Here is a 27,701-nt window from a genome sequence, read left to right as displayed (position 1 = left end):
ATATTTCCTCTATTTCTGTAGAGTTCTGATTTTCTCTGGGGTGTCTTTCTTTCATGTTAGAGTATTTTTTTTCAGATATCTGGTGATCCTTTGCTGCTTGGTCATAATTCAGAGCAAATCACCAAAAACCTGATAAATAGCTGTGTGTGTGTGTGTGTGTGTGTGTGTGTGTGTGTGTGTGTGTGTGTACATGTGCACGTCTTGCTGTCTGTTGGTCTCATTGGAGTATGATTGAGCAGGGTCCTAGGAGTTTATTGGGATTGTAAAATGACAGTATATCCACGTCTTCTGAGATAGTCAGTTTCCTCAAAGAGGATAAACTGCTAAGTCTTAAATAAAAAGAAGTCTTATCCTAATCTAATGTTGAAAAATTATGGTATATTGGGTTGGGTTTACCCTAATTTTTCCATAGACCATTAAGATAGTGGCAGAATTTTTTTCTCAATTGTGAAACTAGAGCATCGGTTGGAGTGTTAGTGGTTAATGTGATTTCTGGCGCCCAGCAAACATTTCACTTACACCATCATTCCTTCTAATGGTGAAATCTATTGCAAAGCAAAGGGGATAGTTGAGGACTAGACAAGAAGACATAAGCTCTTTTGGGGGGCATATATTTTTAAAAATGAGGAATATGAAAGAATAAGCAGAAAGGAAAAGGGAGAGGGAGATAAAGCAAAGGGGTAGGAGTAGAAAACATGGGGGAATGGGAGGAGAGAGGGGAATAATGAAGGCAAAGAAGAGACGAGAGAGGAGGCAGGAGAGGAAGGGAGAGAGGAGTTGATGAAAGATTGAAACACAGTCAGGGATTTCCAGTCTTTCTGATGTGGTCATTGTTTAATTTTTTTAAATTCAGTGTCTCTTCTAAGATACCCTTTGGTGTAGCCAAATGATACAACTAGCTATCTCCAAAACAGAAACAAAACCTGCCTGACTGTGTCCCATATCAACAGTCTGATGACTTTTTGTTTATAACAACCTGTCTTTCAAAGATAATCAAGTAATGCCTTACATTACAGATATTTGCCTATTTTTATTTTATCTTCTTTAAGTTAGAATTACCAAGCAATGTTTTGTATTATAGACACCAACTCATTTGTTTTTATCCTCTTCATTAGATGATAATGTCCTTGAAGCAAAGACTTAGTTTTAGCCAAGGCTTCTCAGCTTATTGTAGTGAGGGACCAGGTTTTTAATTTTAAAATTACCAATCCATCACAGACTAATAATTTCATAAAATACAATATCATACACTTAGATGTCACAGCAGTATCAAAATGCTATAAAAGTTTCTAATGCTTATTTGTCTTTTTTATACTTTAATTAGTCATAAACTGGTAAAAAAACAATTCATGGATTGGCAATGTTTTACTGAGTCCATGAGAAACACTGGTCTAATCCACCTTTATAATTGGCTTTGCACCTAGCAAGATTACTTGAACGGAATTTTGCACTGTGTAAATTTCACCTAAATATAACTGAATTGATATTCAGAACTAAGGATAAAGATCCTGGAAATGAAGTCTTGATTAGAATGAAATGGCATCATAACATTCACTTCTTGTTTTTAACTTGTACTTTGAAAGTTTAAATATTAAGCCATTAACAGTGTTCTCAAAAATATTGTGAATTGCGGAATATTTTCAACATATTAGTTATTTAAGTCTACATAATTTGGCATCACCCTCCATCACTGTCAAAAATAAATGTCTAAATATTTTACTAAATTCTCCAGCAATAATTTGGCGTGTGATCTTTGTAATATGGAAGGAAAGCTCAGTATTCAATCACGCAATAGGAAACTATTCTTGTGTAGTAGGTTAGTTTAGAATAGCAGCTGATGTTGTTCTCACATAACATTTTGCACACACACACTTACAGTGCCCTTCAAATAATGAATTGATGCACTTATTGGAATTGAACAGCTGTTCATTGTGCAAAGGGCAGAGATGCTATCAAATTCTTTCTCAAGAGCTTCAGATGAAAACTCGATGACTGAAGAAAATTAGGACTGAGTGCTTTGATTTATCAGGCAGTGCCTTAATCTGTGACTTGGTGGTCTTATAAGGGAACTTGGAGTATTTAGCCTGCCATGGGCCTACTGAGATTAGTGTGGATAATCAAGGATCCATGATTAAGGAACACATTTTAAAAATAACTTCTTTAGAAAGCCTTACTTTTTAAAACAGTTTTCAAGATTTTTAGTATCCAGTTGGGCTATAACATACACTTCATTGAAATACCTCCTGCATGATATAATAATTTAGCCAACATCTGAGAGAAATGTTTTATCAGGTGCTCCATCTTTCATATGCTTTTCATTGAAGCTAAGGGGAAGCTATAGTTAAGGGTAGCTTTCCATTGAGTCAAACCACAGGCACCATTATATCATTTTGAAGTTGAACATGGCCTGCAGGTTCTAAATGTTGAGTTTTGAGTGTGATCTAGTAAAAAGTTCACAGAAGAAATAGTAAGGTTTCTAAAAATATAAAACATTTGGGGGTTAGCTTTTCATTTTAATATAAACCTTAGTTACCATGCAAAAATATAGCCACTCAATGTGTTTTTTTTCCCTGATAAGCTCTTAAAGCAGAAGTGATGCCTGGTTTTTGCTAATATTTGGCCACTATTGATTATGCTGTGATAACTGATTTGTTCTGCAGCATTAAGTAGGAAATCTTTTGAATCAAAAAGTATTCTGTATTTTGAAAATGTCATTAAAAGTGTTGAAAAGGTCACATTTTAAGGTTAATGAAATATAGATCAATCATTCTTGGCTGGATGAACAGAATTTAATTGGAAAGTGAGGCTTCGAAACTTTTGCCAGCAGTTTTATAATGCAAATCTGGGATTCACAATGACTCTAAAAGCAATAAATAACTTTTTATGTACATAATTATTTTCCTGAATAATTAAAGCTATTATTTAGGTATTCATGATGATTCAAATGAATATGAAACTCAGAAGAGAGCATGAAATGTTAGTACACATGAAATTGGCAGCTCTTTAAGCAAAAGACCTAGGCTGGACTCCATTTCAAAATGGCTACTAATGTGCTATGTGTCTTTATGGAGATTACATCACCTCTCTATGTCTCAGTTTTCCAGTTTTAAAAGAGTTATAGTATCTATTTTATCTATATGAGAATCAGTAATGATTCAGTGAGCAACAAAAAATAAAGGCTAATTAATAACTTGAACCCTCTAAGAAGAGTGCTTGCTTCCAGGAAGTTATTTAGATAATCAAGTATGATTCAACTGGAAAGCCAGTTTTAGGTATATTTTATGGAGTTAAAATAGGAGCAAGAGGGATTCCCTGGTGGCGCAGTGGTTGAGAGTCTGCCTGACAATGCAGGGGACAGGGTTCGTGCCCCGGTACGGGAAGGTCCCACATGCCGCTGCCATGGCCGCTGGGCCTGCGTGTCCGGAGCCTGTGCTCTGCAACGGGAGAGGCCACAACAGTGAGAGGCCCACGTACTGCAAAAAAAAAAAAAAAATAGGAGCAAGAATTTATTCTCTTCAAATAAACGTAACTAATTTTCTTTCCTTTGAGTTGGGTTGATTTCAGATTAATGAAAGCTAAGCACTTTATTTATTTTGCATACTTATTTCCAGTGAGCGATTGTTTTCAGGACAGATTTTAAAAGTACAGGAGACTAAGATTTCATTTCAAATTGAATCAATAGCACTCTCTTCATGCAATATTTCTACATATGGCATCTAAATTATCTGAGCCACCATTTCTATTTTATTCATATATACATTCAATAAATATATCTTTCATCAATCAGATTATATGCATACCCTTTCCAATGTGGCTTGACACTTTAGAAACTTGTTCCTCAACAACAGTGCTGGTGGCAATAAGGAAACAGTGGTATTTGTATAAGTTAACATACCTGTCAAAGCCTTGATTGCTTTAGATTTGATTCCATAATATCACTCAAGATTAGTTCTTCCCATGGTGGGATTTTATGTATGCCAAGTTTAGTTATTTATTTTCTTATGTATAGGTATTTGATGCTATAAATTACTTTGACTAAGTTATAATTGTGTGATAATGAAGTGATTTTAAATCCTCCGCATATTTTAAATCTCATTAGACTTGCCTTTTAAAAATAATTAAATGGTGAAAATTTTAATAGCTAAGAGTTTAAATGGTACAGATTATTTAGTCAATATTATTTAAGTTACAATTTTAACAACATTTTGTCTTATACAGACATATAGCCTATATGAGATCAGATTTGTTATTGGGTTGAATGGATTTAATGACTGAACAGGTGCTTTTTATTTCTGCATATATTTATATCAAATGATAGATCAATTTTAAATGCTTTAATTTATTATGATCAAATGTCTCATCCAAACTTTGGGGGGGAGGCTGCCTATGATATATAATGTTACCAATTCTCAAAGTAAAATTGATATGAACTGTGACATTTGGCTTAATGTGACATTTTATTATACGAACGAATTAGATAGTAGTGAAAGTGCTGATAACACTCTTTAGAAATATCATCAGCTATAAAGTCCTGCACGACTGCTTTCTTTATAAGCAGAACTTAAATAAATCTACTTGATGATCCTATGTATTTTCTTCCCTCCAGGTAACACTATATTCCTCCCTGCTATAATCTGCAATTACTTCCTTTTCCCTGAGGAGAACATTTCACCAAAGAAAAAAAAGATGTTTCAGTCACAATCAGCCCCTCTGTTTCCTAAGACATTTTTAAATTGTAAGAATTGAGGAAGACTCTTTGATGACTTTACTGTATTTTATTATTGAAGTGTAATGAATTCTTGCTTCTTAAAACTATGTCCTGGAATCCATGCTTTCAACACACCAGTGTCAAAATATACACATACACGATTGATTACCCAATTTATGTGTGATATTGTATATGCTATCGTAGCACAGTTTAAATGATTTTGACAAGTACAGAAGACTGTCATTGACAAGTGCAGAAATAAATGATGGGTTTAAGTGTTCAAATGTTTTTACAGCATTTTACTGAGTGACAGGTTGATAAATTAAAATTACAGTTGTAGCATCAGGCCTGAAAGCACAACTGCTTTAGATTATAAAAATAGCACTGTGGAAAGTTTGTGTACTCTCCAGAGAAGTAGCCTGGAGGACCTTGGAAAAAAATGAAACAAGTTCAGTTGCTAAAGGAATCATTAATTTTGTGGTAGCCCTGAGTCTAAAAAAATTTTAAAAATAGATTTTTAGAAGAAGAAAATTGGCTTTATCCTCTTATCCCTTTTTCCCTGGGGACCTAGAGAAAATTGGAACTGCACTATCAAAAGATAGGCATTGAATTGGCCATTAGTGATTCCATGATGTCTGCTGGGCATATTTAAAGCTTACGGACAGTTTCTTGCTCACTTTCCCTTAGTTTCAACACTATAGCTGGACTTTTGCTTGTCATTCTGTCACCACGATCCACCAAATTCAGTTGAGAATCCTCTAGGACATCACTCAATCACACTGATTCTGATACAATTAAAGAAAATATTTCATCAGGTATTTCTTTTCCATTCTTTTTTTAGATATTTTTTTGACAAATAAAAATTGTATACATTTAAGGTACACAACGTGATGTTTTGATATACATATACATTATGCAATGGATTATCAGAGTCAATCTAATTAACATATCCATCACACCACATAGTTACTTTTTTTGTGGTGGGAACACGTAAGATCTACATTTTTAGCAAATTTCAGGTACACAATACAGTATTAATAACTATAGTTACCATGCTGTAACTATAAGTTCCCCAGAACTTAATCATCCTGCACAACTGAAAATTTGTCTCCCCATTTCCCCCACCTCCCGGGCAACTACCATTCTAATCTCTGTTTCTGAGTTTGACTATTTCAGCTTCCACATATAAGTGAGATCATGCAGTATTGTCTTTCTGTGTCTGGCTTATTTCACTGAGCATAATGTCCTCCAGGTTCATCCATGATGTCACAAATGGCAGGATTTCCTTCTTTTTAAAGGTTGAATAATATTTCAGTGTGTGTGTGTGTGTGTGTGTGTGTGTGTGTGTGTGTATACATACATATATTACATTATCACATTTTTTATATCCATTCATCTGTCAGTGGACATTTAGGTTGTTTCCATATCTTGGCTATTGTGAATAATGCTGCAATGACCATGAGAGTGCAGGCACCTCTTCCAGATACTGATTTTAAAATATTTCCTTTGTATATATACCCAGAAGTGGGCTTGCTGGATCACATAAGTAGTTCTGTTTTTAATTTTTTGAGGAATTTCCCTACCATTATCCATAGCAGCTGCACCAGCTTACATTCCAACCAACAGTGTACAAGGGTTCCCTTTTTTCCACATCCACACCAACACTTGTTATCTTTTGTCAAATTTTTGATGACAGCCATTCTAACATGTGGGAGGTGATTTCATTCTGCTCAAGTTCTGAATCTTTTCAAGTCATGCTGGAATTATTGCAACAGCTTTCTAAGTGACTCTACTATGACCTCACTTTGGAGAATATTCTTCAGTTAAAAGCAAAACAGACAAACAAATACACATACAACCATCCAATGACTCTACTGAATCCTTAGAATGTAAAGGAAGTTCCTTGCATTATCATAATTTCTCAGTATATAGCCACTACTTTAACTCACCAATCTTAATCTCTCTCCTGTCTTTTCATGAACCTTCAGGATTGTTAGACTGGGATGTCTGATGTGCTTTGTGCAGTCTCTTCTCCCTGCTGCCATTTTTTTCTTCCAATTCTTTCTTCCAGAAATGCTACTCTTAAAACCTCTTTATTGAATTCTTACTTCACCTTGAAGATAAACTCAAGTCCTACATTTTGTCTTGAAAAATTTCCTGACAATCTGGCCAATTTCTTCAACTTCTCAAATCCTAGATTAAGACCATCTTTTAATTCCTAAATGATTGGTAAAAACCAATCATTTTACAGCAGTCATATAACTCTCTTTTTACTTTTTGATGCTCTTTTGCAACTATCCCTAAATTGGCATTGCTTTCCTATTTTCATGCTCCTATTATTAAAATTTTAAATATTGTACTTGTTATTTTATATCAATCTGAGCACATTCCAAAACTGTCTTCCTGTCTTTGTGCTTTTCTGTCTTTCTTGTCTATCTTCCTCAAAGATCTCCCAAGTAAAGTATTTCTTCACTACTGTGCTTGATTTCACTCTTCTGAACTTCCTTTCCAAGAATTCAATCCATTACCACTCTTCTAGAATATTCAGACCTTTGGACTTAATTAGTTGAAATTTCTGTAATTCAGAGGAACTCACTCCTTTAGGAAAGATTTATAACATAACTTAGATGTTGCACAGAATGTTGATAACAATTGATATCTATCCCTGTTTACTATGTGTTGGATGCTGTTCTAAGCACTTTGTAATATTATCTTATTCACAACTGCCCTAAGAGTTAGTTATTACTTCAGGGGAGAATATGAAAGCAGAGAGGAGTTAAAGAAATTGCCCAAGGCACCTAGTTAAGAAAAGACAGAATGGGATACAAACCAAGAAAACCAAATTACAGAACTTAGTCTCCTAAAATAGGTAGCTAATGGTATAATAATATACAGCATCTGTCAGTAAATACAAAGTCTCAAACAAAACCTAGATAAAAGTAAACTAGTACAAATATTTGACCTAATAAGAATGTTGAGGTTTAATAATGTCTTTATAACAATAGCAGAAGTACACTGAAGCTCCAAATTCAGTTCCAAGACTGGAAAGTAAAGGGGGAAATATTCCCCAAGGAAAATTATTTAACAAAATAAAGCTGTTAGCATGGGACTTCCCTGGTGGTCCAGTGGTTAAGACTCCGTTCTTCCGCTGCAGGGGCTATGGGTTTGATCCCTGGTTGGGGAAGTTCCACATGCCATGCAGTGTGGTGTATGTATATATATATATATATGTGTGTATATATATATATATATATATATATATATATATATATATATTAGCAATTACTTAGGAATACTTTTAGTTGTAGGGTGAGTTTTGCTGCCCTGGCAGTGTTAGCCCCTTTTTGGTTGGACTTAAGTAGAATAGGTCAGATACCTCTCAGGGGATGCAGGAACTCCATTGGCTGGGCCATGATTAGCTCACTCATAGAGCCAGTGTTTTAACTGAGATAAATATAATAATTTTGAGATTTTTATCCTTGATGTGTTTTTTAATGTCTCTCAGCCAAGCCTGAGAAACAATATATTCTGAGCTATTCCAATAAAAATTTCAAATTCTTCTGAGTTATTTAAATTATTCTAATATAATGAAAAAATCTGAAAAAAATTTTTACCCATGCAGTAAATAATCATCCTCATAATAAAGCTGCTCATACAAAAATTCATCAACTGTAAAATCATTGGTATGATTCAAAGTTTCAATTCCAAAATACAACTCATTCATAGTAAAAGTCTTTGAAAAAGGTTAACTTCATGTTAAAGAGGTAAGAGGAAATAATTCACATGGAAAATTTTACTTAGTGCCTTGAATATACTTTTAAGTGGCTCAGTGTCTGCAAAGTGTCAACAGCCACTTGCTCTTGAAGGGAATTCATGCATTGTCTTGACATGTCTTTTTACACTATGAATCTCAAATGTCAAATGAACAGGAACTTCCTTTCCCCTCATCTCTTTTTTTCATTAAAAAGCTGTAAAAAGATTTTTCAAGGAATGACTAGTTTCAAACTAATATTTATATCTTAGACACTTAATTGAGACCATTGCTTGGTTCTTACTCACTTTTCTGAATACAAATTGATGTCTGTTCTCTTCCAACTTATTTCCAAAATCAGAATCTGTCTGATGCCTCATACAAGAAAACACTTGCCAGAAGAGTTTTCTAAATTGCTCTAAAATGTAATGTTTTGAGGATGAGTAGAATATCAACCATCTAGTACTCATTTAGCACTCAAGCCTAAGCTCCATTCTAAAAAACAGAGTTGATTGATTTTTTTTACTTTTAGGTGGGTTAGATAGGCAAGAACTTGAATTTTTAAATCTATTATTTAAATTTATTATATTTATAATAAAAATGTATTTTATGATATATTTAAATAAATTTACATATGTGATACATGTTACATATAAATTTATTTATATTAAATATACTTATAATAATTTTAATATAAAACTTTTTATCTTCATGTAGTAGAATATTTATTAAATATTAAGCTATAGTATTTAATAATATAATCCCAACCTTAGGTCTAGGACGACATTAGAATGAACACAGGCAGTGTGTTCCCTAGGCACCATGGTGATCTCCATGGCACAAATTTTCATCTGTTTACATCTATTCTGGTCTCTGATGGATGAACTCCAAGACAGTTCTCAATCAATGTGTCCACTTCCACCATATATATCCAAAACAGAGAGAGACCATGGGAAGTTGTATTTCAAAGATTTTTAAGGAGATTCCAGAGACCATAAATGTCTGCAAGAACAACCTGTGTATGCTTGTAAGGAAAGGATGAGGGAGGATGCATACATGATGTAGACAGTGGTTCCAGCCCTGGCTGGTATCAGAATTGCCTAGATAGCCTTGGAAAACACTGCATCTATTGACCTACCTGAATTAACAGAATCAAACTCTGGGATGAGCCTTCATTCCTCACTCCAGGATAAAGGCTATTTTTAAATTTTTCTCAATGAAATTATTTTACTAATCATTTATTGGTGCATAGGAAAGAAAGTTCCACTTAAATCACCACATAGTTGAAGGGTTAAGATCTGAAATTTCACTTAATTTCCTTTCACAATTTCCTAACCTTTTTCCATAAACAAATATTTCCTGGTGTTATAACTTTCTCTGACAAATTTTTCTGCTGGCATATTTAATTTGAATTTATGTTTGTGACACTTAAACATTTTATTTCATTATTACTGTAGCAAATTTATCAAAGGAAGATTTTTGCTCCCTAATTTACATTAAGAAGAGATGCACATTAAAATTTTATCAATACTTCTTCCCATTAAAATTTTATTCTATTTTATTTTTTTAACATCTTTATTAGAGTATAATTGCTTTACAATGGTGTGTTAGTTTCTGCCTTATAACAAAGTGAATCAGGTATACATATACCTATGTCCCCATCTCTCTTTACTCTTGAAACTCCCTCCCTCCCACCCTCTGTATTCCACCCCTCTAGGTGGTCACAAAGCACTGAGCTGTTCTCCCTGTGCTATGCAGCTGATTCCCACTAGCTATCTATTTTACGTTTGGTAGTGTATATATGTCCATGCCACTCTCTCACTTTGTCCCAGCTTACCCTTCCCCCTTCCCGTATCCTCAAGTCCACTCTCTAGTAGGTCTGCATCTTTATTCCCATCTTGCCCATAAGTTCCTCTGACCATTTTTTTTCTTTTTTTAGGTTCCATATATATGTGTTAGCATACGGTATTTGTTTTCCTCTTTCTGACTTACTTCACTCCATACAACAGTCTCTAGGTCCAGCCACCTCACTACAAATAACTCAGTTTCATTCCTTTTCATGGATGAGTAATATTCCATTGTATATATGTGCCACATCTTCTTTATCCATTCATCTGTTGATGGACACTAGGTTGCTTCCATGTCCTGGCTATTGTAAGTAGATCTGCAATGAATATTTTGGTGCATGATCTTTTTGAATTATGGTATTCTCAGGGTATATATCTAGTAGTGGGATTGCTGGGTCGTATGATAGTTCTAATTTTAGTATTTAAGGAACCTACATACTGTTCTCCATAGTGCCTGTATCAATTTACATTCCCACCAACAGTGCAAGAGGGCTCCTTTTTCTCCACAACCTCTCCAGTATTTATTGTTTGTAGAGTTTTTGATGATGGTCATTCTGACCGGTGTGAGATGATATCTCATTGTAGTTTTGATTTGCATTTCTCTAATGATTGATGATGTTGAGCATTCTTTCATGTATTTGTTGGCAATCTGTATATGTTCTTTGGAGAAATGTCTATTTAGGTCTCTGCCCATTTTTGAATTGGGCTCTTTGTTTTTTTGATATTGAGCTGCATGAGTTGCTTGTATGTTTTGGAGATTAATCCTTTGTCAGTTGCTTCATTTGCAAATATTTTCTCCCATCTGAGGGTTGTCTTTTTGTCTTGTTTATGGTTTATTTTGCTGTGCAAAAGCTTTTAAGATTCATTGGGTCCCATTTTTTAATTTTTGTTTTTATTTCCATTTCTCTAGGAGGTGGGTCAAAAAGGATCTTCCTGTGATTTATGTCATAGAGTGTTCTGCCTATGTTTTCCTCTAAGAGTTTGATGGTGTCTGGTCTTACATTTAGGCCTCTAATCCATTTTGAGTTTATTTTTGTGTATGGTGTTAGGGAGTGTTCTAATTTCATTATTTTCCATGTAGCTGTCCAGTTTTCCCAGGACCATTATTGAAGAGGCTGTCTTTTCTCCACTGTATATTGTTGCCTCCTTTACCAAAGAGAAGGTTACCATAAGTAAGTGGGTTTATCTCTGGGCTTTCTATACTGTTCCATTGATCTATCTTTCTGTTTTTGTGTCATTACCATACTGTCTTGATTACTGTAGCTTTGTACTATAGTCTGAAGTCAGGGAGCCTGATTCCTGCAGCTCTGTTTTTCTTTCTCAAGATTGCTTTGGCTATTGGGGGTCTTTGGGCTTTCAATAGAAATTGTGAAATTTTTTGTTCTATTTCTGTGAAAAATGCCATTGATAGTTTGATAGGTATTGCATTGAATCTGTAGATTGCTTTGGAGAGTAGAGTCATTTCACAATGTTGATTCTTCCAATCCAAGAACATGGTATATCTCTCCATCTATTTCTATCATCTTTAATTTCTTTCATCAGTGTCTTATAATTTTCTGCATACAGGTGTTTTGTCTCCTTAGGTAGGTTTATTCCTAGATATTTTATTATTTTTGTTGCAATGGTAAATGAGAGTGCTTTCTTAATTTCACTTTCAGATTTTTCATCATTAGTGTGTAGAAATGCTAGAGATTTCTGTGCATTAATTTTGTATCCTGCTAATTTACCAAATTCATTGATTAGCTCTAGTAGTTTTCTGGTAGCATCTTTAGGATTCTCTATGTATAGTATCATGTAATCTGAAAACAGTGACTGCTTTACTTCTTCTTTTCCAATTTGGATTCCTTTTATTTCTTTTTCTTCTCTGATTTTTGTGGCTAAAACTTCCAAAACTATGTTGAATAATAGTGGTGAGAGTCGGCAACCTTGTCTTGTTCCTGATCATATGGTGGAAATGGTTTCAGTTTTTACCATTGAGGACGATGTTGACTGTGGGTTTGTCATATATGGCCTTTATTATATTGAGGACAGTTCCCTCTATGCCTACTTTCTGGTGAGTTTTTATCACAAATGGGTGTTGAATTTTGTCAAAAGCTTTCTCTGCATCTATTGAGATGATCATATGGTTTTTCTCCTTCAATTTGTTAATATGGTTTATCACATTGATTGATTTGCATATATTGAAGAATCCTTGCATTCCTGGGATAAACCCCACTTGTTCATAGTGTATGATCCTTTTAACGTGCTGTTGGATTCTGTTTGCTAGTATTTTGTTGAGGAATTTTGCATCTATGTTCATCAGTGATATTGGACTGTAGTTTTCTTTCTTTGTGACATCTTTGTCTGGTTTTGGTATCAGAGCGATGGTGGCCTCATAGAATGAGTTTGGGAGTGTTCCTCCCTCTGCTGTATTTCACAAGAGTTTGAGAAAGATAGGTGTTAGCTAATCTCTAAATGTTTGATAGAATTTTCCTATGAAGCCATCTGGTCCTGCACTTTTGTTTTTTGGAAGATTTTTAATCACAGTTTCCATTTCAGTGCTTGTGATTGGTCTGTTTATATTTTCTATTTCTTCCTGGTTCAGTCTTGGAAGGTTGTGCATTTCTAAGAATTTGTCCATTTCTTCCAGTTTGTCTATTTTATTAGCATAGAGTTGCTTGTAGTAATGTCTCACGATCCTTTGTATTTCTGCAGTGTCAGTTATTACTTCTCCTTTTTCATTTCTAATTCTATTTATTTGAGTCTTCTCCCTTTTTTTCTTGATAAGTCTGGTTCATAGTTTATCAATTTTGTTTATCTTCTCAAAGAATCAGTTTTTAGTTATATTGATCTTTGCTATTTTTTCCTTCATTTCTTTTTCATTTATTTCTGATCTGATCTTTTGATTTCTTTCCTTCTGCTAACTGGGTTTTTTTTGTTCTTCTTTCTATAATTGCTTTAGGTGTAAGGTTACATTGTTTATTTGAGATGTTTCTTGTTTCTTAAGGTCCCATTAAAGTTTTAAATAACAATTGTTAGTGTTCATCATTAAAATATGAAGCAGAATATTGGTACTCATGTTTATTCCATTCACAATTTTCATTTTTCTCTCCCCATTATAAAAACTTCTTTTGGTTTCCCCATGCAACTCAAAGCACAGCTATAGAAGTGGAGTTGTATTCTCTAAACTATTTCAGACCTCTGTGATTGAGTTTTTAGAACATTATTTATGAATATAACTTCCATAACTGTAATAATAGCTAACATTTATGAACAGTTACTATGTGCCAAGAACAGTGCTAAATCCTTGATTTAAATTTTCTTTTTTTATCTCCATTTCACCGATTAGGGACCTGAGATTTGGGAGTTTAAGAAACTGACTAAGTTAATAAAACTAGCTTGTAAGTGTCGGAGTCTACGAGGGTGGAAGCAACTTCTAGAAGTACAGTATATTAATACGTGCTTTCAGACACTGTTGGCAATGGACTGAAGTATGCAATATTTAGTACTGATTTATTCATTAATGTAATTTTATTGAACATAGAATTAAAATTAATGTAATAAGATATGCAGGGCTCTAGAAAAACTCGACCTTAAATACTCACATGTCAACTGATACAATAGACAGTACATCATGCATATTTATTCCCTTTGGCAAGTGACAAAATTAAAGACACAAATTTGAATCATGGTTCTTATAGTAGATTATCTGTTGCCTAATAGGCTCATATGTGTCCATTATGTTCATTATCACCCTTTCCTTTTACTGAACAGGGTCAGGATAGAGATTCATACATACTTTTGGACAATCTTATTCAAAATCATTTTCTTACAGGAGAATGAAGACATTTAGCTATAAATTAAAGTATCCAGTCAGCAGAACTATTTGGGTTGCTTGTTTCCCCACTTTATTTTAAGACAAGTCTAAGTAAAGCAATATCTTCTTACTGCCATACCAGTTTTCCCATTTTGAGTAGTATTTGCTGAGTGATAGATCTTTCTTTTGGAGAGAGTTTTTCTCAGTGCTCTAATACTGAGTTCTAAATTCCTGATAAGTTTAAAACAAAGACTACTGAGCATCTGCCCTTGTAAAATAGAGGTTTGCAATAAAAAGTGGATTCCACCTCAGTGTAGTGGAGAGAACAGGAAATGCTGCAGAACAACTGCACTGAGGCATAAAGAGAAGCTATTCCAGCCTCTGGACTTGAGGGCAGGGCACATATGCACTCAAAACAAAAGATTACTTCAGGCTTAAAAGTTTTTAAAAATAGGATCTGATGATCAATGAAAGAAAGAAGTATGTGCTAATGAATTTTTTGGACCAGATCAAATTGACCTTTCATTTTTCATGAAGTCCTCCAATAAATGCATTTACTGTTTTTCTCTCCCAGAACCCCTAACAATTATTTTGATTCCTGTAATTCAAATGGCATTCTGAAAGGCTTTTATGAGGAGTAGAAGGGCAGAGGGAACCATTTTTTTCAATGAGTGACAGAAATATTCACCGGCTACAAGCAAATTAATAAAAAAAACCTGATGTCATCATTTAAAAATCTAACCCCATCCTATGTTTCTGGTCATGACTGCCTATGTGTGTGTGTGGGGGTGTTTTTCTTATCAAATACAGCATGATTTCTTCTAAACTAGATGTCACATCTTCCAATGCTTTTTGATACTTTATAACATCAACCATAATGAGGCAGAAGTCCCTTAATAAAACATTTTAATATGTTAGTCAAAGGATTATGTAATAGATCAGTAAAAACATCTTTGCTGAGTCTTAATTAGCTAAATGGCTAAAAATAGTATGTGCATATTCTTGTCAACAGTATATTTTTATTAGAACATGTACTGTGACTCAGAATGATACTATCAGAGAGGGTAAGCATTAGTCTTACTTAATCTGCTTCAGAGTTTTTCAGCTTTGTGTTCAGAGAAGCAGTCAGTGGGAGCAGCAGAGAAAAAAAAGTGAAATGAGAGAAAAGGGAAAAAGAAAAACATTTTGGATACAGATTTAGAGAAAAAGGGGGAAGAAATACTGAATAGAGTAGATTGAAAGGAAACAGTACAAAAATGAGTAGACAAACTAGGAATACTGAAGCTGTGGTTCAGAGGATTTTTTAAAACCAATCAGAGCACACTTTTACTTGATGAGATAATCACTGTGTACCTTTTTAGATTTACATAGGATACAGGATTTCATATGCATTCATTAGTTAAATTTCTGAGATCAGAAAACAGCCCAGAGAGCATTTTAGTTGCCTTTTAAATGTAGATAGCCTATTGCTGAGGAAATGATGAATCAATGGTAGGTTATGACTTTGAATATGGGCTTAAAAGGACTGAAAATACTGTCTCAGAAGACCTTGTTAATTTGAATTAAAAATCAATTAGAGAATTGAGATTTTAAAAATTTAGACATATACTCACCCAACAGACAGGAAAGGCTCCTTTGACTCAAGTCTATGAAAAAAGATATGAAAAACTTATTTTAATATAACAATTTGCTGTACACTTAAAATTGCTTTTATATGAATCTGACAGAATTATTATACCTGTTTGGATGAAAATGCACAATTTGGAACTAGTAAAAAGCTACAAATAATATATTAAGACTTAATCTGGACTAATTCAAATTCTGGCTGGATTAATGCAGAGGCTAAATAAAATGAGAGAGACATGGAATGGAAATGTAGCATTTAATTAAGATAATACTATTGTTAGTCTAATTCTGATTTACACTCTCTACATTTACTTATTTTCTTTTTTACAGCAATTTGTAGAATTTTTAATACATCTATTTATAGTTGAGTAGTAGAACAATTTATAATATATTTGGTTAAATATTGACTGAATAATTTGTTTCCAGTAAATATTTTGTAATGAAGAGAGAAGCAGCATACCATTCATGGTCATTTATTGGCAACAAAACAACTTAGGACAGGGGAAGCCAGGTGACAGATTAGGGTTCTCCTGCCTCCTCTGTGTCTCCAAAGAACCAGGTATTCTTTGTACCTCCTAACATATTAAAGGAAAATTATAATCCTGAAGCCTCTGGCTAGTTGTGACATCTTGAGCAAGCCACTAAAAACCTTCTGAGTCTTACTTTCTCCACTATAAAATAGGCTAAGATTGCTTCCAGCTAATTTTCTGATTTCATAAATTAACTATATCTTTGCAAAAAGTAAATAAATCAGGAAATGATTCACTGCTAAACATTTCCTAATTAATAATTAAGGAGACCAGTTGGTAGGTGTAAGTTTTTAAACTTATGATTATGGGTTAAATGTAGGCAAATGCTGAGGACATTTTAATCTAAACCTTGGTGTTTAAAATTTTTAAGAAGCATTCATGTTTTAAACTATTTTATTAATATATAAATAGTTATAGGAAAATGGCAAGAAATTTAATTCTGCAAAAAACATTTACCAAGCACCAGCTGATTATGCTTTGACATGGAAAACTGATGAGACTACCTTAGAATTAAGTCAAAAGACTTTACTTTTATATGAGTCTAAACAATGAAGACAATGACCCCCTTTTTTTTGTCTTATTTCATACTGTGTATATAAATATGGCTTAGGATAACCTCATCAACCAGAGGGCAGAAGCAAGAAGAACTACAACCCTGCAGCCTGTAGAACAAAAACCACATTCACAGAAAGATAAACAAAATGAAAAAGCAGAGGTCTATGTACCACATGAAGGAACAAGATAAAACCCCAGAAAAACAACTAAATGAAGTGGAGATAGGCAACCATCTAGAAAAAGAATTCAGAATAATGATAGTGAAGATGATACAGGACCTCGGAAAAAGAATGGAGGCAAAGATTGAGAAGATGCAAGAAATGTTTAACAAAGATCTAGAAGAATTAAAGAACAAACAAGAGAGATTAACAACACAATAACTGAAATGAAAATTACACTAGAAGGAATCAATAGCAGAATAACTGAGGCAGAAGAATGGACAAATGACCTGGAAGACAGAATGGTTGAATTCACTGCTGTGGAACAGAATAAAGAAAAAGAATGAAAAGAAATGAAGACAGCCTAAGAGACCTCTGGGACAACATTAAACACAACAACATTCACATTATAGGGGTCCTAGAAGAAGAAGAGAGAGAGAAAGCACCCGAGAAAATATTTGAAGAGATTATAGTTGAAAACTTCCCTGACATGGGACAAGAAGTAGCCACCCAAGTCCAGGAAGCCCAGAGAGTCCCAGGAACTCCCATAAGGTTAACGGATGATTTCTCAGCAAAAACTCTACAAGCCAGAAGGGAGTGGCATGATATACTTAAAGTGATGAAAGGGAAGAACCTACAACTAAGATTACTCTACCTGGCAAGGATCTCATTCAGATTCAATGGAGAAATCAAAAGGTTTACAGACAAGCAAAAGTTAGGAGAATTCAGCAGCACCAAACCAGCTCTACAACAAATGATAAAGGAACTTCTCTAAGTGGGAAACACAAGAGAAGAAAAGGACCTACAAAAACAAACCCATAACAATTAAGAAAATGGTAATAGGAACATACATATTGATAATTACCTTAAATGTGAATGGATTAAATGCTTCAACCAAAAGACACAAGCTTGCTGAATGGATACAAAAACAAGACCCATATATATGTTGTATACAAGAGATCCACTTCAAACCTAGCGACATGTTCAGACTGAAAGTGAGGGATGGAAAAAGATATTCTATGCAAATGGAAATCAAAGGAAAGCTGGAGTAGTAATACTCATGTCAGATAAAATAGACTTTAAAATAATGTTACAAGAGACAAGGAAGGACACTACATAATGATCAAGGGATCAATCCAAGAACATATAACAGTTATAAATATATATGCACCAACATAGGAGCACCTCAATACATAAGGCAACTGATAACAACTACAAAAGAGGAAATAGACAGTAACACAATAATATTGGGGAACTTTGACAACTCACTTACACCAATGGACAGATCAGCCAAACAGAAAATAAGGAAACACAAGCTTTAAATGACACAATAGACCAGATAGATTTAATTGATATTTATAGGACATTCCATTCAAAAACAGCAGATTATACATTCTTCTCAAGTGCACATGGATCATTCTCCAGTATAGATCACATCTTGGGTCACAAATCAAACCACAGTAAATTTAAGAATATTGAAATCATATCAAGCATCTTTTCTGACCACAACACTATGAGAATAGAAATAAATTACAGGGAAAAAATGTGAAAAACACAAGCACATGGAGGCTAAACAATAGGTTACTAAATAACCAAGAAATCACTGAAGAAATCAAAGAGGAAATCAAAAATTACCTAGAGACAAATGACAATGAAAACATGATGATCCAAAGCCTATGGGATGTAGCAAAAGCAGTTCTAAGTTGGAAGTTTATACCAATACAATCTTACCTCAAGAAACAATAAAAATCTTAAATAAACAAACTAACCTTACACCTAAAGGAACTAGAGAAAGAAGAACAAACAAAACCCATAGTTAGCAGAAGGAAAGAAATCATAAAGATCAGAATAGAAATAAATGAAATAGAAACAAAGAAAACAAGAGCAAAGATCAATAAAACTAAAAGCTGGTTCTTTGAGAAGATAAACAAAATTGAAAAACCATTAGACAGACACATCAAGAAAAAGATGGAGAGGACTCAAATCAATAAACTTAGAAATGAGAAAGGAGAAGTTACAACAGACACCGCAGAAATACAAAGCATCCTAAAAGACTACTACAAGAAACACTATGCCAATAAAATGGACAACCTGGAAGAAATGGACAAATTCTTAGAAAGGTATAACCTGCGTAGACTGAACCAGGAAGAAATAGAAAATATGAACAGACCAATCACAAGTAATGAAATTGAAACTGTGATTAAAAATCTTCCAAAACACAAAAGTTCAGGACCAGATGGTTTCACGGGTGAATTCTATCAAACATTTAGAGAAGAGCTAACACCCATCCTTCTCAAATTCTTCCAAAAACTACAGAGGAAGGAACACTCCCAAACTCATTCCATGAGACCACCATCACCCTGATACCAAAACCAGACAAAGATACTAAAGAAAAGAAAAGTAGAGACCAATATCACTGATGAATATAGAATCAAAAATCCTCAACAAAATACTAGCAAACAGAATCCAACAGCACAATAAAAGGATCATACACCATGATCAAGTGGGATTCATCCCAGGGATGGAAGGATTCTTCAATATACACAAATTAATCAATGTAATGCACCATATTAACAAGTTGAAGTATAAAAATAATATGATAAACTCAATAGATGCAGAGAAATCTTTTAACAAATTTCAACACCCATTTATGATAAAAACTCTCCAGAAAGTGGGCATAGAGGGAACCTACCTCAACATAATAAAGGCCAAATATGACAAACCCACAGCAAACATCATTCTCAATGGTGAAAAACTGAAATCATTTCCACTAGGATCAGGAACAAGACAAGAATGTCCACTCTCACCACTATTATTCAACTTAGTTTTGGAAGTCCTAGCCCTGGCAATCAGAGAATATAAAGAAATAAAAGGAACCCAAATTGGAAAAGAAGTAAAACTGTCACTGTTTGCAGATGACATGATATTATACATAGAGAATCCTAAAGATGCCACCAGAAAACTCCTAGAGCTAAGCAATAAATTTGGTAGTTGCAGGATACAAAATTAATGCACAGAAATCTCTTGCATTCCTATACACTAATGATGAAAAATCTGAAAGAGAAATTAAGGAAACACTCCAATTTACCATTGCAACAAAAAGAATAAAATACCTAGGAAGAAACCTACATAGGGAGACAAGATCTGTAGGCAGAAAACTACAAGACACTGTTGAAAGAAATTAAAGATGATACCAACCGATGGAGAGATACACCATATTCTTGGATTGAAAGAATCAATATTGTGAAAATGACTATACTACCCAATGCAATATGCAGATTCAATGCAATCCCTATCAAATTACCAATGGCATTTTTCACACAACTATAACAAAAATCTTAAAAATGGTATGGAGACACAAAAGACCTTGAATAGCCAAAACAGTCTTGAGTGAAAAAGACAGAATTGGAGGAATCGGACTCCCTGACTTCAGACTATACTACAAAGCTACAGTAATAAAGACAATGTGGTACTGACACAAAAACAGAAATATAGTTCAACAGAACAGGATAGAAAGCAGAGAGATAAACCCACACACCTATGGTCAACTAATCTATGACAAAGGAGGCAAGGATATACCATGGAGAAAAGACAGTCTCTTCAATAAGTGGTGCTGGGGAAAGTGGACAGCTACATGTAAAAGAATGAAATTAGATCACTCCCTAACACCATACACAAAAGTAAACTCAAAATGGATTAAAGACCTAAATATAAGGCCAGATGCTATAAAATTCATAGAGGAAAACATGGGCAGAATACTCTTTGACATAATTCACAGTAAGATCCTTTTTGACCACTTCCTAGAGAAGTGGAAATAAAAACAAAAATAAACAAATGGGACCTAATAAAACTTAAAAGCTTTTGCAAACAAAGGAAACTACAAACAAGACAAAAAGACAACCTTCAAAATGGGAGAAAATATTTGCAAACGAATCAACAGGCAAAAGATTAATCTCCAAAATATATAAAGAGCTCATGTAGCTCAATATTAAAAAAAACAAACAGTCCAATCCAAAAATGAGCAGAAGACCTAAATAGACATATCTCCAGAGAAGACATACAGATGGCCAAGAAGCACATGAAAAGCTGCTCAACATCACTAATTATTAGAGAAATGAAAAACAAAACTACAGTGAGGTATCATCTCATACCAGTTAGAATGGCCATCATCCAAATATCTACAAACAACAAATGCTGGAGAGGGTATGGAGAAAGGGAACCCTCTTGCACTGTTGGTGTGAATGTAAATTGATACAGCCACAATGGAGAACAGTATGGAGGTTGCTTAAAAAACTAAAAATAGAATTACCATATGACCCAGCAATCCAACTTCTGGGCATTTACCCAGAGAAAACCATAATTCAAAAAGACACGTACACCCCAATACTCATTGCAGCACTATTTACAATAGCCAGGTCATGGAACCAACCTATATGCCCATCGACAGACAAATCGGTAAAGAAGATGTGGTACATATATACAATGGAATATTACTCAGCCATAAAAAGGAACAAAACTGAGTTATTTGTAGTGAGGTGGATGGACCTAGAGTCTGTCATACAGAGTGAAGTAAGTCAGAAAGAGAAAAACAAATACCATATGTTAACACATATATATGGAATCTAAAGAAAAAAGAAAAAAAGGTGATCAGAAGAACCTAGGGGCAAGATGGGAATAAAGACACAGACCTACTAGAGAATGGACTTGAGGATATGGGGAGGGGGAAGGGTAAGCTGGGACAAAGTGACAGAGTGGCATGGACATATATAAACTACCAAACGTAAAATAGATAGCTAGTGGGAAGCAGCCACATAGCACAGGGAGATCAGTTCGGTGCTTTGTGACCACCTAGAGAGGTGGGATAGGTAGGGTGGGAGGGCGGGAGATGCAAGACGGAGGAGATATGGGGATATATGTATATGTATAACTGATTCACTTTGTTATAAAGCAGAAACTAACACACAATTGTGAAGCAATTATACTCCAATAAAGATGTTAAAAAAATGTGGTACATATATACAATGGAATATTACTCAGCCATAAAAAGGAACAAAATTTTGTCATTTGTAGAGACATGGATGAATCTAGAGACTCTCATACAGAGTGAAGTAAGTCAGAAAGAGGAAAACAAATATCGCATATTAATACATATATGTGGAACCTAGAAAAATGGTATAGATGAAGTGGTTTGTAGGGCAGAAATTTAGATACAGATGTAAAGAACAAACATATGAACACCAAGGGGGGAAAGTGGCGGGGCATGGGGGTGGTGGTGTGATGAACTGAGAGATTGGGATTGACATGTATACACTGATGTGTATAAGATGGATGACTGATAACCTGCTGTTTAAAAAAATGAATAAAATAAAATTCAAAAATAAAAAATGGCTTATTAGAAATATGCCTTGGTCCACTTACAGGCTGAGCCAATATGGTTCTTTGCCCAATGTCCTGCTTCTTTGGGTGAAAACTTATAGCAGGGAGAGACTCTTTTAGGGAGCAGCTGCCCTAGCAAACTCTCTAAATAGCAGCATATAAGGAAGAAGCAGAGAAAACCAATAGTTGGTGTTAAGAGTTGGAGGCATATATTTATGTAACCTTTTCTTCTCCTGAATTCCAATATTATTCCCGCCTCCATGTAAATTATTGGCCATATTGTGTGCTTGTTTTTCCCATACATTTATGATATGGATAGGTAAACAGATCTAAGAGAAAAAATACTGAAGATAAATAGTGAAATATGTTTGGATATGCTTGTTTTATAAGACACGACTAGTGCCAAATGATGAAATTACCTTGAAGAAATGAGGGGGATTCTATATAACATGATGCAGAAGATGGTTAACTTATTTGGAACATCAACGTGATGATGATAGCACTTCTCCCTTATTTTTCCATCTAATAACACTTGAGAAATAGCTAACATGAGGGTATGAATAGAATACCTTCTCCCCGTGTTTGCCAATAATTCAGCCTAACATCAGTCAGACTTCAGTGCACGTGTGTTATTTGCTGTGTCAGGTGCTAACCTCCAGTCGCCTAGTTCTCCATTTCCCACGGCCTACACTGGCCCCCTTGCCTCTCACTTCTGCATGCTTCTTAGTGGCATTGAATAATATAGTAAACAAAATTTAAAACATTTAATGTATGACTCCCCTTTCATTCTGCACATCTTAATTAGCAATGTCTGGTCAATTTTTCCTTTATGTTCCTCTTATCTCTCTCTTCACTCAGTTCCCAGGCTAGTTCTTGTCATCTATCCCAGCCTAACTGGTCTCTCCAAATGTAATTTCTTTGTTCAGAGTTACTCCAACTTGATACGCTGGACTCACACTAAGCTTCCTTCCATGCTGCCACCCACACCACTTGTTTAGAAACTGCATTTGTGCCACTTTACTTACGGGCATCATAATCAACGTGAATAGAGGCAAGACCCACCACTTGTCTTTCCCTGTGCAATTACTAGAATGCTGAGTTCAGAATGTGTTTGAAGTAATATTTATTGATTGATTTTCCCTTTTTTTCTGAAGTAAGTAGCTGTTGGATTGGAGCATATAGGTACATATGTTGCCCCACTGACCCCAGTGATTTATAGGGTTAGTCTTACTATCTACTTAGTTGTCTCCTTTGACTTTTACCACTTGACTCGCCATTTCAACCATCTCTTTCCAAGTGCTCAATATAAGATCTCAGAAGAGAATCCAAAGTTTTTAAAATGATGTTGGATAGAGTTCTGACTGATGTTCTATAAACCAGGGGTTTGCAAACTCCAGTCTATAGGCCAAATCCTGCTCACCACCTGATTTTACACAACCTGAAGCTAAGAGCGTTTTTTACATTTTTTAATGTTTGGAAAATATCAAAAGAAGAATATTTTATGAGTCATGAAAATTATATGCAATTCAAATTTCAGTGTCCATAAATAAAGTTCATTGGGATACAGTCATACTCACTCATTTATATATTGTTTAAGACTGTTTTTGTGCTACAGTAGTAAGTTGAGTCATTGTAACAGGGACTGAATGTCCACAAACTTAAAATATTTACTATATGATCTTTACAGAAAAAAAGTGTTCCATCACTTGAAATATGATTATATTGTGGGAAGGAGTTGGAAACAATTTCTCAAAAGTGGCACTCTTTATTTTGCTACCTATCAAGATATTCTCCCAGACTTCAAAGTTCAGAATAATTTGAATTCCTTCTCTACATCACCAATTCAGTCTCTGACCCTACTGACAGGTTAATTCCCCTAAATGCTGTTTTCATGTCACCACCTTTCTTGATGATTTCAATAACTACAGAATGATGCCCAAACTTTTCAGCTGTCATTTGAAAGCTCTTCGCAAACGTGCCTCACACCAACTTTCCACATTATTCTTTATCACTTCTATTACTAACTACTTTATTCCAGGAAATTTGTCTATGTATAGCCCAAACAAATCTGGTTTAGCTTTGCTTTGGTGTCTTTAAATTTTGTTTCTATACTGGAATATTGTTTTATTCCTTCTTTTCCCTATCAAATTCTATTTATCTTTTGAGTTTATCTAACTTAAAAAGCCATTCCTGACACCTTCATCTTATAGGGACAATCCTGTCTCTAAACTTCTATTACTTATTATCTCCATCACTATGCTATAGTCTCAAGACAATAGTCCTTGTTAAAAAGTTAACTTAGAGTTTATTAAGATTGGTAAGAATGTTAAACTTGCCTCTCTGCTTGGATAAGAAGCTCCTGACAGTTCTTTGTTAAGCTTTCCAATGGGCCCAGGAGGGAGATGTCTGCTGATGCTCTATGAATTGAGCAGAAAGGCAAGGTTATTGTGAACTAGTCACTGTAAGTCATGAAGACAAGCATTTTCAGTGGTGACATGGAGCAGGAAATCTTGGTCCCCACAGAGGGGACCTTTATGGCCACGACTATGCCAAAGAAAGGTAGTTAACTCTAAGGGCTGAAACTGCTTGAATATACAAAAAGCTCATTTTTGTAATTTTCATTCTGAAAAGTGAAAAAAAAGTAAAAGAAGAAAACTACTAAGAAAAACATCCTTTTGGAGAAAATTGTTTATCAGTTTGATCCTTAGAAACAGGTGATTACATTGTGATATGCCCAGAGAGAACTTCTCTGAGTTTTTTTATAAGGTAATTGTTCTGTGAAGAAAATGATTGATTTTATCTTTCCTGGGATTTTCTTTCAACATGAAATAGGTAGTGAATTTAATAACTCCTCATTTAAGACCCACTAGAATTAAGAGTAGAATAAGGTAAACAAATCACAGCCTTTAGAAAAATAAGACACAGTAGAGAAATAAAATAAAATGAGAAATGAAGATCAATATTTGTGGCTAAAAGACTTATTATACTTTGTATTTAACAAGAACAAAAAACTAAACCAAATTTACTAAGGGTCAGACATTACTCAAAGTGCTTTATAAACATTGACTTATTTAAACATCATGATACTTCTGAGGTAGATCTCATTTTGCAGAGGAGGAAACTGATACCCAAAGATGCTAACTATCTTGCACAAGGTTACACAGCTGAAGAATGGTTGAAGTAGGATCTGAACTTAGGCAATCTGGCTCCAAAGTTCTTGTGGTCATGTCTTGCATGGTGTGCTGCCTCACATCTGTTTATTTATTTTGTTTTTTTCATTTTGTTTGCACGTGCCTTATGGCATTTCCTCTCTTTATACATTCTGTGTTCTACTGAGAAATCGTATTTGATTTCAAATGTCTTCAAATGATGGATATTCACAAACTTAAGTCTGCAGCATCACACAATTTGTTTATGCATGGCTATATCCACTCACCATACAACTCCAATTATAGGTGCCTTTAACTTAACATGCCCCAAATGAAATTAATCATCTTCTCTCATTCTGCTCCTCTTTATCCCTAACTGAATGGCATAATCAGCCATCCAGATAATCAAACTAGAAAGATTAGAATCTTTCTCATTAACTCCTTTCTAGCGACACTCATTTTCAGTAGATTCTCCTAGTTCTGTTGTTTCTATTGCCAAAAGTCCTCTTCATTCTGTTCTTCCGTCCCTATTATTATCTTCCGTCCCTATTATCCCTATTATTATTATCTTCCGTCCCTATTATTATTAGTTCAAGTGGTCATCAACTTTTATGTGGGCTATTAGAATAATATCCTCTGTGACCTTCCTTCTTCAGTATTTCTTTGGAATAGCCATATCTACTAGCAGAACTATCTTTCTACAATACAAATGTGATCATGTAATTCCCTTCATTACAAATATCTGAGTGCTTCTAGGAAATATTCCCTTATAAGGCACCATAGGTTGGTTAGGAGTGCTTCATAACTGTCCCCATAATAGGCCCCTGTAACACTCAATCATGATGTATTAAAAATTGGAAGCATATTTTCCAGGCTCCCCACTAAGACTGTATAATCCTTGAAGGTAAGAACTCACTGTAATTCAAATACTTAGAATCATGTCTACTTCATAAGAGGCTCTTGGTAATGATTTTGTCAGATGAACTTTCCCTGCCTTGCTCTCCCACCCCTACTTCCGTTATTTGCCTACAGAATAAACCCTTTAATATAACTAAAAGTTCATTCAATATCTGGTTCTAGGGTACCTTACCAGTCTTTTGTCTGCTACCACTTCAGCCTACAGATTCTATGATCCAACCAAGCTAAGCCAACTTCTCACCGTCAAGTGACATCCTGCTTCCTCACATTCCTGTGCCTTGGCATATACTGGGTTTTGGCAGAAATGACTTCAACTACCTTGTTTTTGCAAAACTAGTGTTTTTTTATGAATCCAAAGTGACATAACTATGATCCCCTACTATATTTATAGGATTTTGTAGTTAAAATTATGGAGCAGCAACACTACTATCTGATCTATTCTCTTTAGGAATGATAACCCACATGTGACCTACATTTAAGATGGATGTACCAAAGGGCTGAGAATACAGCTTCCAGAATCAGACTGCCAGATTCTGGTCCTGACACTACCACCTTCTGGCTGCACAGCCTTGGAAAAGTAAGGAGCTTTTCCTTGCGCCTCAATGATCTCATCTACAAAATGAAGGTAACAATAGACCTAACTCTTAGGGGTGTGGAGAGAATTAGATAAATAACTAAATACATCAGATACAGGGAGTCCAGGCTGGGGAATAAGTTGTTTAGCAGTTATATATTAATGAGTCATGTTGGGATATGTTGCAGAAGATATGCTGGAGGCAGATGTGGAAATGTAGGCCTGGAACTCAGGGAGAACATCTGGGGAAATACAGGTTTAGGAGTCATGTCATCAACCCATAGTTAGTATGTGACATCATAGGAGAGAATGAGGGTCCCAGACAGAGTGTGTAGAATGGGAAGAAAATGGTTTTAGAGAGAATATCTGGGGTCAGGATTCCAGGCATAGATGCAAAGCTCAGAAAGGGGCAGGAGAACTGTCTAGCCATTGGTACCCAGAACATAGCTGATGTCCACCAGTGTGGGCTGAGTGAGCAAATCTGTGCCTGGATCTGTCACCAGCCTTTAATCTGTTCTGTAGGATAGGAGTAAATAAAAAAAGAAAAGATTTCTCTCTGGAAGTAGCTCATGTGTGCTTAACCTAAACTAGAAAGGAGGAAAAATGGAGGAGGATTACATTCTTAGATATACATCAGAGTCTAGTTTGAAATCTAGTGATGCTTGAAATACAGTTTTTCAACCCATGAATGAATGAATTAACCCATTAAAGTG

The 27,701-nt window shown here is 34.8% G+C and overlaps 1 protein-coding gene across 1 annotated transcript in view; it reads right to left on the bottom strand.

The window, feature by feature from the left end:
- Positions 1 to 27,701, bottom strand: part of RALYL (RALY RNA binding protein like) — a 725,647-nt gene that overhangs the window by 39,064 nt on the left and 658,882 nt on the right. Inside the window, exon 5 of the mRNA XM_060127724.1 lies at positions 15,716 to 15,748. Within this exon, the coding sequence (XP_059983707.1) occupies positions 15,716 to 15,748 (33 nt within the window). The remainder of the gene's footprint in view (positions 1 to 15,715; positions 15,749 to 27,701) is intronic.

The sequence above is a fragment of the Lagenorhynchus albirostris genome, chromosome 17 (assembly GCF_949774975.1).
Source record: "Lagenorhynchus albirostris chromosome 17, mLagAlb1.1, whole genome shotgun sequence".
In the NCBI taxonomy this organism is placed as follows: domain Eukaryota; kingdom Metazoa; phylum Chordata; class Mammalia; order Artiodactyla; family Delphinidae; genus Lagenorhynchus; species Lagenorhynchus albirostris.
This window is presented reverse-complemented; position numbering and strand designations above follow the sequence as displayed.